Here is a 12,569-nt window from a genome sequence, read left to right as displayed (position 1 = left end):
TGACCAGGCTAAATGGTAAACAGAGTGTCAGCTTGACGAACAACATGCTTTGTACAAGTGGCCAGGGCATGTTTATCAAAAGGTGCATCTGGCGTGTGGATATGCAATTCAAAGAGAAAAACCAGCTCTTGAAGAATGGCATACTTGTCCCAACATTACAGCGACAGAAATAGGCAATTTGTGGGCGTGTCCCAATGTTACAGTGACAGAAACATGTAACTTGTGGGCCTGTCCCAAGGTTACAGTGACAAAAACATGTAACTTGTGGGCGTGTCCCAATGTTACAGTGACAGAAACATGTAACTTGTGGGCGTGTCCCAATGTTACAGTGACAGAAACATGTAACTTGTGGGCGTGTCCCAATGTTACAGTGACAGAAACATGTAACTTGTGGGCGTGCCCCAAGGTTACAGTGACAAAAACGGAACTTGTGGGTGTGTCCCAATGTTACAGTGACAAAAACGTAACTTGTGGGCGTGTCCCAATGTTACAGTGACAGAAACAAAGTAGAAAAGTCTCCTCTCTTGGTGCGGCTGAAATGAATAGAGTCACAGCCTCATGGGATATACGGACATAAATACTAACGTACTAAAAGCATAAGTGACTCTCCGCCACACGACCCCAGGAACCTGCGAGGGGTAGGACCAGACCGAGGCAGCCTCACTTTGATTGTAGAGTGAGTATAAATTATTTGATTACGACACGTCTACAGCAGAACAGTCTCAAGTCACATGGCACTCTGCCCACGTCTCTTCTCAATACAATCAGTCCAGGCGTATCAAACGTGGCGACAGTGCCCCCTGGTGGTTGGTAGAATCATCACACTCCCTACTTTTTTTCATCGATTGTTTTTAACAAACGTATCCAGAATGTCCTCGGCCATTTTGAGGTTGTTGTGCGACACTCTCAAGGCCTCCACTGCTTTGAGGCGATCGTAGCCCCGGTCTACGAGTATGGTGACGTGCTCCTCATTTAAACTGCCCACAATCGTTCCATTGTTCTCCTTGTTTAGGTCCTGGTTCTCTCGCAGTCCCTCGCGCCGAGCGGGCAGGGGAATATCATTCACATCTCCACTGAAACAACACACACATCCAATACTAATTAACCATACTTGATGGTTCCAGCTGTCACAGTAGTGTAGAATAGTGGGCAGATCGATCTCATTAACTCATAGAAACAACATCAAAATACTATCATACATTCATATTTTCCCAACAAACACATGTAATTATTTTTGATTTTGTATTTATTTTGTGCCAGATGTATGCTCATCTTTTTGTATCGTAACCATGCATATTTATGCACATGTCTTCAAGTTTGCACGTACATCTTGAACTATCACCCAACCTACATTCCATATCAGTAAAAGAGCTGGAATGCAGGGGGATTACAGGATCCTTCCCCTTCAATGACTCGATATACACTCCCCATCAATGATTCCATATACCCTACCCCTCAATGACTCGATATTCCCTCCCCATCAATGACTTGATAAACCCTCCCCCCTCAATGATTCCATATACCCTCCCCTCAATGATTCCATATACCCTCCCCCTCATTGATTCTATATTTCCTACCCCTTAATGACTCCATATACCCCCCCCCCCCCCCCCCCGTCAATGATTCCATATACCCTCTCCCCCTCAATGATTCTATAGTCCCTCCCCTTGTGAAAGGTGGAGGTGTTTGTCCGTGGGGTGAAGGAGTGTAATAGTGGGGTGGAGGTGTGGGCCTGTGGGGTGAAGGTGTGTCATTGTGGGGTGGAGGTGTATGGGGTGGAGGTCTGTGGGATGGAGGTGTGGGATGGAGGTGTGGGTCTGTGGGATGGAGGTGTGGGTTTGTGGGATGGAGGTGTTGACCTGTGGGATGGAGGTGTGGGATGGAGGTGTTGACCTGTGGGATGGAGGTGTGGGATGGAGGTGTTGACCTGTGGGATGGAGGTGTGGGATGGAGGTGTGGGATGGAGGTGTTGGATGGAGGTGTGGGATGGAGGTGTGGGTCTGTGGGATGGAGGTGTGGGATGGAGGTGTGGGCCTGTGAGGTGGAGGCGTTGGTATACGGGGGAGGTGTGTGACTGTGGGGGAGGTGTGTGACTGTGGGGGAGGTGTGTAACTGTGGGGGAGGTGTGTGACTGTGGGGGAGGTGTGTGACTGTTGGGGAGGTGTGTGACTGTTGGGGAGGTGTGTAACTGTGGGGGAGGTGTGTGACTGTGGTGGAGGTGTGTGACTGTTGGGGAGGTGTGTAACTGTGGGGGAGGTGTATGACTGTGGGGGAGGTGTATGACTGTGGGGGAGGTGTGTAACTGTGGGGGAGGTGTGTGACTGTGGTGCTGGTGTGTGACTGTTGGGGAGGTGTGTAACTGTGGGGGAGGTGTGTGACTGTGGGGTTGAGAGGCTCAGGTTTGCTGTACTTACTGTGACTGAACAGGAGCTGGCTGTTTGGCCCTGGGCATATGGGCAGGTGGGCAGGCATATTCACTTGGAAGTCGATGTAACTGGGGGGGAGCGTTTCCTGTCACGGAGAAAATAGTTCCTGTAAAATGTGAGTGAAGCATGAGGAAAGCATTAGGCAAAGCATGCTGGGTAAGCAAATAAGGGCAAGCACAGGCATGCAACTTAAAAACAGCAGAGTCAAGCATGACAAAAATTCAACATAAAAAACAAAATATGGGAACAAAGTGTTTGTTCACATGAATGCTTTGCATGAAAGATCAAGTCAAACATGTTATATATGTGCCAAAGTAATATATTTCTACCTCAACAAGTGCATCACGTCTCAAGAAAGTCGAGAGAACATTGCATACAACTATTCAGGGATATGTTAAGTGCATCGTAAAACCTTCCAGAATTGTTTTGTTGAGGAATTGGTGAGAATTAGAGCCCTAAGTTCTTGTGATTGTGCAGCCTAGTGTTAATGTCAACATCCATGCAGAGGTGTTTACTCATTCAGCCATCCGGGAAGATCCCGTAGAATCCCGGGTAGAATAGGTCTTCAGCAACCCATGCTTGCCTTAAAGGGCGACTATGCTTGTCGTAAGAGGCGACTAACGGGATCGGGTGATCAGGGTTGCTGACTTGGTTGATGCATGTCATCGTATCCCATTCGTGTGGATCAATTTTCATGATGTCAATCACTGGAATGTCTGGTCCTGGCAAGATTATTTACAGACTACCGTCATATAGCTGGAATATTGCTGACTGCGGCGTTAAACAACAAACACACAAAACAAACAAAACTCATTCAGCAGATAATGAGAGTGAGTGAGTGAGTGATGACTGCATTACTCCAGCTCTATCCCTATGGCAGGCTGTGAGTAATGGACCAGACAAACCAGTGACTGAAAGGATGTCAGTAAATCCCCACCATCAGGGTACACAGACACACCATCAACCCTGTCACAGAGAACTCATCCCAGACTGTAGGTGATGGGTCACTAACTCTACGCAACTGCATGGTACTCAAGATGAGTGAGTGAGTGAGTGAGTGAGTGAGTGAGTGAGTGAGTGACCCTGTCACAGAGAACTCATCCCAGACTGTAGGTGATGGGTCAGTAACTCTACTCTACTGCATGGTACTCAAGATGAGTGAGTGAGTGAGTGAGTGAGTGAGTGAGTGAGTGAGTGAGTGACCCTGTCACAGAGAACTCATCCCAGACTGTAGGTGATGGGTCAGTAACTCTACTCTACTGCATGGTACTCAAGATGAGTGAGTGAGTGAGTGAGTGACCCTGTCACAGAGAACTCATCCCAGACTGTAGGTGATGGGTCAGTAACTCTACTCTACTGCATGGTACTCAAGATGAGTGAGTGAGTGAGTGAGTGAGTGAGTGAGTGAGTGACCCTGTCACAGAGAACTCATCCCAGACTGTAGGTGATGGGTCAGTAACTCTACTCTACTGCATGGTACTCAAGATGAGTGAGTGAGTGAGTGAGTGAGTGAGTGAGTGAGTGAGTGAGTGAGTGAGTGAGTGAGTGAGTGAGTGAGTGAGTGAGTGAGTGAGTGACCCTGTCACAGAGAACTCATCCCAGACTGTAGGTGATGGGTCAGTAACTCTACTCTACTGCATGGTACTCAAGATGAGTGAGTGAGTGAGTGAGTGAGTGAGTGAGTGAGTGACCCTGTCACAGAGAACTCATCCCAGACTGTAGGTGATGGGTCAGTAACTCTACTCTACTGCATGGTACTCAAGATGAGTGAGTGAGTGAGTGAGTGAGTGAGTGAGTGAGTGAGTGAGTGACCCTGTCACAGAGAACTCATCCCAGACTGTAGGTGATGGGTCAGTAACTCTACTCTACTGCATGGTACTCAAGATGAGTGAGTGAGTGAGTGAGTGAGTGAGTGACCCTGTCACAGAGAACTCATCCCAGACTGTAGGTGATGGGTCACTAACTCTACTCTACTGCATGGTACTCAAGATGAGTGAGTGAGTGAGTGAGTTTGGTTTTAAGCTGCTTTTAGCAATATTCCAGCAATATCACAGCAGGGGACACCAGAAATGGGCTTCACACATTGTACCTATGTCGGGAATCGAACCCGGGTCTTCAGCGTGACGAGCGAACACTTTAACCACTAGGCTACCCGACCACCCTGGTACTCAAGATGAGTGAAGGACCCAACTGGTAATTGTTGTTTATAACCATCCCAATATTTAATTATATACTTTATAACTGTGTGGTTTAAATGGTATTGTCTTTAAAAAACAACAACATAAATACAAAATAGTACACAGGGTGGAAATTAACGCTCACCAATAGGCCCGAGGCCAGTAGAAAATACCTCGGGCTAATATAATCATACTTCTACTTGGCTATAGGCCCTGTTTTTTTAACAAATGCTGTTAATTATCGCCTCTCGATTCTGGCATAATCTTTCAAGTCTTAAAAGATTGAGTTAAAAGATTAGTTAATAAATATGGCAAATACTTGCCCGTTTTCACCATGTGTAAACTTTGATGGACACCTGTACCGAACTTAAACTTGCTGACCTGCTGTCTGCTGTATAGGTAACCTATACCTAACAAGTATGCTACAAGACGTGCTACTCCATGTATAACTCTAATGTCATATACTGAACTGAATAAAAAATATTTAAAAAAAAGAAAAAAAAGAAAAAGAAAAAAAAGATTTAAATTTAAGAGTCTGCTTAATTTTTAAGGACTAGTAACAATTCCGAAAGGCCTGTGTTTTTCGAGTTAATTTCCATCACTGGCACGGCACAAGACAGAAGACAACTGATCGTGACAGTGTGACCACATGACTGTGAGACAGTGTGACAGTGAGACTGACCAAGACTTCAGCGTCACAAGCAGAGACATAAGGGTCAACACATGAAGCTTCAGGATATTTTCTGAGTATGACATATCTCACATGGGATAATATCTCACCGTATTCAAGTTACCAAGACAACAGACAAGTATTTTATTGAAATGGCGATAGGAGTTCTATAAGCATGCACGTCAAGCCCATGGTGACTCCAGGCCATATTAGGTGCCCACTACCCTATGCCTGTGGTAATACTGCTGATTCAGCACCTATCTCTCCATAGGGGACACAGCTGATGAGTGAATGTATGATGAGTAAATGTATGCTTGTGGTAATACTGCTGATTCAGCACCTATCTCTCCATAGGGGACACAGCTGATGAGTGAATGTATGATGACTGAATGTATGCTTGTGGTAATACTGCTGATTCAGCTCCTATCTCTCCATAGGGGACACAGCTGATGAGTGAATGTATGATGAGTAAATGTATGCTTGTGGTAATACTGCTGATTCAGCACCTATCTCTCCATAGGGGACACAGCTGATGAGTGAATGTATGATGAGTGAATGTATGATGACTGAATGTATGATGAGTGAATGTATGATGAGTAAATGTATGCTTGTGGTAATACTGCTGATTCAGCACCTATCTCTCCATAGGGGACACAGCTGATGAGTGAATGTATGATGACTGAATGTATGATGAGTGAATGTATGATGAGTGAATGTATGATGACTGAATGTATGATGAGTGAATGTATGATGACTGAATGTATGCTTGTGGTAATACTGCTGATTCAGCACCTATCTCTCCATAGGGGACACATCTGATGAGTGAATGTATGCTTGCACACATCTCACATATGGCATATACCACACAGACATCCTTGGAGTAGCATAATATTTGTATTACTAAGTAGTGTAAGTATCACACACAGACATCCCTGGAGTGGTATAATACTTGTATTACACAGCAGTGCATATGACATCACACAAACATCCTCGGAGCGGTATAATAACGCAGTGTATATAGACAATACAGACAAGATGCAGAAGGTGGTTATCTGTAGCAATATGTAGCATTTAGTCTCCAGTAGTTAAGCACAGCAGACCACTGCTCTCATAGATCTTATACGGTTTAGACACAATAATGCATACTGCAGACAGAACAAGAGATCAATATAGAAGTGGCGAAGGGAACAAAGCAAATAGCTGCCACAGGAAAAAGCTCATATAATGAGATCACTGCCTAAGGCATAACTTTTGCAGAGTCTCAAAACCTAGCTTACATAGCCTCCACTTCCCGTCTTGACCCCTCCCTGTTATTGTCTGGTAACTACACAGTGATTAATGGCTTTCCTGCTTGGGTATATCTGCCCCTAACATTGCCTATTGCCACTGAATTCCCCAACCCCTTGTGTAAGGATGCTGGTATGCTGATGCCGTACCTCCCTCAGGTGACGGCGGGTGTTTGGAGATGCCCTCCGACGTGGGGGAGGTGTTGATGAGGGGGTGCACGCCAGGCAGGGGTTTGTCGTAGTGCGAGTCCGGCTCCGTGTCAACGGTCTTCACAGTGTGGCCGGGGATGTCGTACCTTAGCTCCGCATAGGACACTCCTGAAACACAGGCTACATCTTAGACACTGCCACCCTTCCCTCTAAACACTTACTACACCTGCACCCAGAAGCCGAACTTGAGTTAACATTCCGCTGCTACACAGTGGGATCCTCTGGAGCCACAAGGGGTTGAGTTTAGGGGTTAGAGGTTCGTGGACACCATGTGAGGAGATATTCTCAAGCTAAACATTAGTGTGATGTTACTTTCTGTACACTGACTTTTACCAGACACAAGACATAAACTAGGCTCTCCACAAGGGAACGTTCCCATCTAATGTGCGAGAGTGGGGTGTATGAGAGGGTGGAATATGAGAGTGGGGCGTTGGAGCGAGTGGAATATGAGAGAGTGGGGCGTGGGAGAGAGTGGGTGAGTGAGTGAGTGGGTAAGTGAGTGAGTGGTAGCTAGCAGCAGCCAAGTGTTCAGGTGTGTGTGAGGACAGCTGTATCTAACCTTGGTCCTTCTCTGCGGGCGTCACGTTGATGACCGTCCTCTGGGGTACTGTCGGCCGCTGGAGGCGTGGCGTGTCTTCGTCGTCTGCTGGCGGGGTGGGTGGAAGCTGACGTCTGTCAACACAACACAACACAACACATCTCGTCACTCAGCAAACACAGAAAACCTCACACATAATGGAGAAACTTTCGAATACTGACAGTAGTGCTTAATGTTTGTTTGTGTGCTCTCAGCCATGAACACTGGGCCAGACAAACCAGTGATTAACACAAAGACTAACATCCCATGTAGTCAGAGTATGACACAGCAAGTCTGTTTGTCTGTTGCTTAATGCCACACTCAGCGCTATTCAAGCAATGTGACGGCAGTCTGAAATATTTGTTTGTTTGTGTGTTTGTTTGTTTGTTGTTTAACGCCGCACTCAGCAGTATTCCAGCTATATGACGGCGCCTGTAAAAAAATCGAGTCTGGACCAGACAATCCAGTGATGGACATCATGAGCATCGATCTAAGCAATTGGGATCACTCACTCACTCACTCACTCACTCACTCACTCACTCACTCACTCACTCACTCGGTACACCAGTGTTGGGTACCTGCGACATAATAACGCTTCGTTCAGTTTAGCAACTGTTTGATGCGTCCATATAATCACCATGGCTGGGCGGGTGCGCTTCGCGAGACGAGTATGAACGTTATCAGCCAGGCGAACCAGAGCAGGGTCCCTTTTCACAAAGCGATCGTAGGGCTACGACTACCGTAACTCCTATACCTTAACATAGACTTACGACCGTCTTAGGTCTACGATCTCTTTGTGAAACGGGCCCGCAATGCAGACTGGACGCCAATCCGACACGAAACACATGTACGGATTCGGACCTCTTCTGATCACATAGCCAACCAACATAATACTAAGTTTTAATTAGCCAAGTCATTCATTATGCGATGCATACATATATATTTGGTAATTCCCTGAAGGTATCCCTAACCAGTAAACAGGCAAATAACATTGTCTAACGTGGAGCTGATCAGGATGATATATTAAATTTGTACTTTCATTGATTGAAATGTATTTATTTCGATTCAGGTTTAAACACGTTGCAAAGCACAGATCCGGATGACAGACACAGCGGTTTTCTGGAGCGTTTCGATATAGAGTTCACGCCCTTGTCAAGCTGAATGACTGTAAGAATGAACATGGATACTTCCCTGGATGCGAAAGTAAACACAGAAGTGCTTATCCACTGAAGTTTTCTTATTTACTCACCAACTTGTTGAATGCCAATAAAACAGTTTTGTCTTACTCTATTTTGTATATTTTTATTTTTAGTTCTTGATTTTTTTGTTCATCATAAGTAAGAGCTTGTGTTTGAGTAATGAATACGCCCGTAATTCTTTCTCGTGAAAGCTTAACACCAAACGCAAATCAGTTTGAATATATGTATTTTGATATGATGATAATGATCGCACAACACAGCCAGATGTTATGTTATTACCTATATGACTTATATATGAAATACATGAGCGAAAAAAACTGATTGTCATAGTATAGTCAAGCAGTGTGAAGACTGATACCATGTAGTGCAGGTAAAATATTATTTGAATGCCTTCACACGGGCACTGACGAAGATTGTACAGGGTTATACTATACCTTTGTTTAAGCTGCGCCCTTAAGACGAAACGACTGCATTAGCATGCCGAAGCTGTTGTTGTTGTCGTGGTTGTGATTGACTGCCAGACATGAGGCCGGATGACTCGGGGCACATGCGGTTGTATGTTTGGTTATGCCTGAAATTGTCTGCCCTTTGACTGCTTGGCTTGGAGTGAGTTGCCCCTTTCGGCCTTGCTCGGGGGGTGGGGAAAGGTGGTCGGTGGAGCAGCGCATACTGCGTACCAAATTAGTTGACAACGTTGCGGAAGTAGTTCCTGGATGAATACTACACATTGTATAATACTTGAAGTTTTGTAAATACGCAACAAAAGCCTAAACCACAAAGACAGACGCGACGGATAAAATGGAAAACCAAAAGAACAAAGCTTTTCGTTGATTATGAATAATATTTCTGGAATATTGTATGTTATATTTATATAAATTCTACCATTTCTCAGCGCACTATTTAAACTTTAAATTAAAAATTCCTTTTACTATAAGTTATAACCAATGATGGATGCATGTCGATGAATCTCATATGCACGACAGTTCATTTGGTAAAGCTTGGATGGTGTCGTCCGCTGTCCGTTGTCCGTCGTCTGTACGTCAACAATTGATTCCATCGACTTCTTCCTCTGAACCACTTATTGGAAATAAACGAAATGTGACTGAAAGCATAACATGGCGGGAATTAAAAAATTACAAATGGAGGGGCTGACACTATCCCCCCCACCACCACACACAGGGGGGCTGAGGGGCAGGGCCACATAGGGGTATTTGGATATATTGATTTTAGGGACTTCTTCTCTAGAACTAAGAGATAGATATCAACCATATATTGTTGGAAGCATACTCCGATGGGGAGAATTCAAATTGTACAGTGGTTGATCGCCTCGGCGCCCCCCCCCCCCCCTGCCACCCCGATCCCTCCCTCCCTTTACAATGGTGTAGGAGTAATGGCCCATACACCAAGTACGGATCGAGTGATCAGATGAACTGAATGACCCTTCTCAAAAACAATTTCTTAAAACATCAATAGTCTTTACATATACGTCTCTTCACGCACATCTTGATAGCACAGAGGGAACGTTGCTGCGCTGACGATGACAAGGTTTCACGTTCCAAACGCATAGGAGTTGATAATCATTTTTTCACGTGCAAACCTTATAGAATAAAGTTCACTTCAAACACCCCGTGAGAGGAAAGTGTGACAATGTGTCAATGAGGTTTGTACCGCCCATCAATCACATTGTTGTAATGATGCTTGGCTGAAATGGCAGTACTATTGCGTAGTCCTGTATAGATTTCTGGAGCAAGATGGCTTTACTATTGGTGTAAAAAAGGTATTATAAATACCACAGGATTGGATATGGCTCATATCTACCATTTAGGTTTGTTTCGTGCCGTGCCGGCTGGGCTGGGCTGGGCTGGGCTGGGCTGGGCTTCAAGTTTGTATTAACAATATGTGCCGTGAAAACAGCTGGCCAGGTCAATAGGAAAGAACCAACTAATGCGGCAGAAAAATAGTTGAAACATAGATATCTGAAATATAGCTAAAGTTTAATACTGTGGCTCCAAGTCTGATCCAAAGTATGAGGTGTAGCAGCCAACGAATGTTCATTGCCTTTAACGTTCTCTGATCATGTCTTACTTAAGTTTAACGCCACCGTAAAACATTCATTCAGCAACGCATGTATATATTTACAAAAGATAATTACAAGCAAGGAATCGAACTCCCCATCACAGTTTCAAATAGCGCGACTCGCTGCCGTATGCGCAAAACACATCTCTGTCAATGGGTGTGTCAGTTTCCCTGTCATACCTTCACATTTTGGGAGGTACGCGAAAGGAATCAGGCATGCACGTGTTCATTTGGTTATGCGCGGGAGTATACAAATTGTGGTTCCAGGACAATATGTTTCCAGAGTATATTTGTTTGCCAAAATAATCTAATAATTGACAAGAAGTGCAATTAATATGTCTATATTATAAAGGTGTGAATGTAAGGGGGAAATGTTAGGTCTGACCAGCTTATTAGTAGGTAATTGCCTTGCAGTCAAGTCAACAACAAATATAATTGCTTTTATTTCTTAATAGTCCAGGCCCTTAAGGGGATAGCTCGCGTTGTGTCTACAAGCACCAAATTTCGCACAGGTGTAGACCAGAACATACTAAATTCACCTTTGGAGGGCAAATAGCATTGAACATGATACAAAACATCACCAGCATGGGCATCTGCAGCTGGTGCAATAGATTTACCCTTCAACTGGAAGTTATCATTAGACTTTGCCCAGCTTTTTAGATGTGCATCTACGGTGTCAGTTGCCACCTTCCGTATATTGGTCTGGTCATCTCCATCACAGATAATGCAGCATTTAACATTACTGCCTTTTCCATAGGATGCCCCCGCTGATCTGAATTTTTGGGGTGGACTCTGTGTTCATGTTTTTGACGCAGCCTCTTCTTACGAGAACTACTACAGTAGCTCCTACATGATTTTTGATACTTAGCATTATAGGATCTGAGTGTTGCAACAATACCTGATCCATTTTTTACTTGGTCAAAGAAGACTGAAATATCCAACTGAACGGCATTGATTTCCTTAAAGTCAGTCAGGTTTCTGCCAAGAGTGCAAAGTCCTTCTGCCTTTGGTGTTTGCAACTCTTCACTTTTATCTGACTGGCAAACACAGCAAAGTCCCCTACAGAGATGGAAATATAGGAATACATTCACTGGACAAGTAGCCATATACGACACCTACGTGTGATTAATGCACAATTAGTCATGACCACCTATATCAGCGTTTCTTGAAGAAGTAAAAATACATGCAAGGAACAATTCATGTGACCTTTATGTGTTCAGTAATATAAACCATCAACCACCAGCAGTGCATTATACTCATTTGCAGACCAGAAAATAACATTATTATGTGACATCCAAATTAAACCTGAACCTTAAGTATGCCCCTGGAAAACCTCTGGACAAAGCGTATTTTGTATGTCAACACAAAGCTCAAAAACCTATGAAAAGAGCCTTCATTCATGATTCTATGACTTTTGGTTATTTAAATAGGACAGGATCCAATAGGGATTGGCGGCCATCATGGATTTTACTAATATGGCGGCCCCATTGATCACCGGCTTTGGCGCCCTCCAAAAATGAAGTTCTGGTCTACACCTGTCTACACCTACAGATGTCCTGGTTCCCTAACCCTAAGTCTGTTAAAGGGGAGCCCTACCGATGTCCTGGTTACCTTACCCTAAGACTGTTAAAGGGGAGCCTTACCCTTATCCTGATTCCCTAACTCTAAGACTGTTAAAGGGGAGCCCTACCCATGTCCTGGTTACCTAACCCTAAGACTGTTAAAGGGGAGCCCTACCCATGTCCTGATTCCCTAACCCTAAGACTGTTAAAGGGGAGCCCTACCCTTGTCCTGATTCCCTAACCCTAAGACTGTTAAAGGGGAGCACTACCCATGTCCTGATTCCCTAACCGACTGCTAAAAGGGAGCCCTACCTTTGCCCTGATTCCCTAACCCTAAGACTGTTAAAGGGGAGCCCTACCCTTGCCCTGATTCCCTAACCGACTGC

General features: G+C 44.7%; 1 protein-coding gene across 1 annotated transcript; it reads right to left on the bottom strand.

Moving 5' to 3' along the window:
* Positions 1-6: 6 nt before the first annotated feature.
* On the bottom strand, positions 7-11,423 carry LOC125382886. The gene is made up of 6 exons (XM_048401045.1): positions 11,365-11,423; positions 8,980-9,012; positions 7,329-7,441; positions 6,710-6,877; positions 2,415-2,532; positions 7-1,073 (listed from the first exon to the last, which is right to left on the bottom strand). Exons 1-6 carry the CDS (start codon positions 11,421-11,423, stop codon positions 839-841), a joined length of 726 nt encoding a protein of 241 aa, XP_048257002.1. The 3' UTR covers positions 7-838.
* Positions 11,424-12,569: the final 1,146 nt, after the last annotated feature.

Source organism: Haliotis rufescens, unplaced genomic scaffold, assembly GCF_023055435.1.
Source record: "Haliotis rufescens isolate VD_foot unplaced genomic scaffold, xgHalRufe1.0.p SCAF_208, whole genome shotgun sequence".
NCBI lineage: Eukaryota > Metazoa > Mollusca > Gastropoda > Lepetellida > Haliotidae > Haliotis > Haliotis rufescens.
This window is presented reverse-complemented; position numbering and strand designations above follow the sequence as displayed.